General features: G+C 45.5%; 1 protein-coding gene across 1 annotated transcript in view; it reads right to left on the bottom strand.

The window, feature by feature from the left end:
- Window positions 1–1,486, bottom strand: part of LOC143117147 (regulator of G-protein signaling 11-like) — a 17,672-nt gene extending 16,186 nt beyond the window's left edge. Inside the window, exon 1 of the mRNA XM_076278678.1 lies at window positions 1,390–1,486. Within this exon, the coding sequence (XP_076134793.1) occupies window positions 1,390–1,486 (97 nt within the window). The remainder of the gene's footprint in view (window positions 1–1,389) is intronic.
- Between the last annotated feature and the right edge of the window lie 1,014 nt (window positions 1,487–2,500).

Raw genomic sequence — 2,500 nt, 5'->3', positions numbered from 1 at the left:
AATATTACTCTACAGGACACGTCATTAAACCCATAAATAAGCTGCTAAAATGGGCTAATGTTACACTAGAGAACAGGTCAGGGGCAGCCGTGGCCCATTGGTTAGCACTCCAGACCTATAACCAGAGGGTTGCCGGTTCGAGCCCTGACCAGTGGGAACGTCTGAAGTGCTCTTGAGCAAGGCACCTAACCCCTCACTGCTCCCAGAGCGCCGCTGTAGCAGGCAGCTCACTGCGCCGGGATTAGTGTGTGCTTCACCGCACTGTGTGTTCACTGTGTGCTGAGTGTGTTTCACTAATTCACAGATTGGGATAAATGCAGAGACCAAATTTCCCTCACGGCATCAAAAGAGTATATATACTTATACTTAGGTCAATGTAAACCACCAATGGCTGTAACTGTATTCAAAAATTATGATATTAAATGTAACCTTAGTCAGCACCAGACGCCTACTCTAGGCTATGGTTAGGCTACATTTTCCATTTATGTCTCGAGCAGACGCTCGTAGGCTACCGGTGAGGCTAACAAACACATTTCCACAGGGGGAAAACATCAGTAGGCCTAGTTACCGTTGCCATAAAAAAAATGTTTCCTTCAACAGACATAAATCATGATATTACACGGTTTAATTAAAACATAAATAATGGCACATTACAAGAAGGTTTAATTTAAACATAAATAATGATATTACAATAAAGTTTGTTTAGGCCTTGCGAAACCAAGCGCTAACCCTACCAGTGGAACTAGCTACAGTAAGTGAGCCGAATGAGGTGACAGGACAAGACCGTTCAATTTATGTTAGCTGGTTCCCCCTCTGCCACCAGATCTTTAAAGTGTGTGTGTTTGTGTGTGTGTGTGTGTGTGTGTGTGTGTGTGTGTGTGTGTGCGCGCGCGCGCGCATGAGTTAACACAGCTCAAAATAGCACAGAGTGTTTTTGTGTTGTGTGCGCGCGCGGACAAACTGACGCTCATCTGGTTAATGGTGCGGGCCGGTGGCACCGCGTCATGGGGACTCCATCTGGGACTCCGCGTGCAAACACCCCGACGCAGTGAAACAACTTAACGACTGTGGCTCAAATCCCGGAGGGAGGACGGTGAGCACGCTTAACGGAAGATTCCGTTCTGTTCCAAAAAATAGGCTAGGCTATTATCCAGAGAGTGCGAGAGAGAGAGAGAGATTGGGACAGAGGGAGGGAAGAAGAGAGAGAGTTTGTGTGTGTGTGTGTGTGTGTGTGTGTGTGTGTGACAATTAGCTGTCGCTCAGGTGTCTCGTTGCTCGGTGATGTGCGTGCTCATTGGGAAGTGTCAAGCGCAGAGGCGGAAAGTTAGTCTTGTCTGGGCGTCACGTAGAAGACAGAACACAAACACCAAACACTTCGTTCTAGTTCACCTGTCATCGCGTGCGGGATAACGGTGATGAGAAGGCGCTGGTTCCGCATTTTCACGCCCATGTCGGGGTCCTGCATCGCGATGATCACCCGCTCCATCTAACACACACGCACACACACATCGAGTATGAAATAAAGTACAGCATAGTTTGAAAATAAACTGGAGTTTCTTTGATCAAAGTTTGGCCTTAATCACAATAGCCCATACATTAATCAACGTTCTAAATAATGTATGCAGATACAATATTCTGCTTGTTCCATAGGCTATGCCCTGCTTCGGATGCGGAAGAGAAAGAGTGTTTTCGGTGATGTTTGGTGTCAACCTCACACGCCTTAGTTCGGACGCTCCTGAGCCCGCTTACCTTGGAAAAGCACGGCATCTGCTCCCTCGCGTTCACCGTTTGACTTGAAGTGTTGATGGTCATGTCGACGTCTTCGCGCGGGTCCTCGATCTGAACGGGTCTGCTGCTGCCAAGTTAATCACGGAACAAGCTGCGTCTGTGTGCCAGAGGGAGCGCGAGCGCGATGCATGGCACGGGGCGACCACAGCATCAGCACCACTGCTCGCGGGAGCGCTGAAACACTGCCACCTTGTGGCAAAACAGGAGAATGGTCGACCACGTCGGTGTGTTTTGTGATTTTCGTGTTAAACTAGAGCAGCAGACACCCAATAATGGGGATATCATCCTCCCAATTCAGTGTTGTTTTTTAGGTTATGCTAAAATTGTTAAGAGGATATATGTATTAATATATTTATTTATTATCCACAGCGACTTGTGATACGATGAACAGCTTATAGGGCTACACAGAGATGAGGCAGTCAGATACTATGTTGTTATTTCAAAAATAATTTTCTTCTTATTTTTTTTTTCAAATTCCAGGCATGTTCTAAGGAGACGATAAAACAGAAAAGACAGATCTAATGCTTTTAAGCTGTCTATAGGGTGACATAAAATTGACTCAAATAAAAAAAAAATGTGTTTACACCCAAAGAAAAGGATGATAAAGTTGACCATTTTGGCTCCCTCTTTGACTTTCCTTTTCATTTTTTCCAACTTAAGACATGTTTAGAGGGGATCATAAAGGAGAAAAGTTGGATACTTTTAACTTTTA

Source organism: Alosa pseudoharengus, unplaced genomic scaffold (genome assembly GCF_046254945.1).
Source record: "Alosa pseudoharengus isolate Yale_2024_CS ecotype anadromous, Long Island Sound unplaced genomic scaffold, YU_APseudo_1.1 YU_APseudo_1.1_scf_1, whole genome shotgun sequence".
Taxonomy (NCBI): domain Eukaryota; kingdom Metazoa; phylum Chordata; class Actinopteri; order Clupeiformes; family Clupeidae; genus Alosa; species Alosa pseudoharengus.
This window is presented reverse-complemented; position numbering and strand designations above follow the sequence as displayed.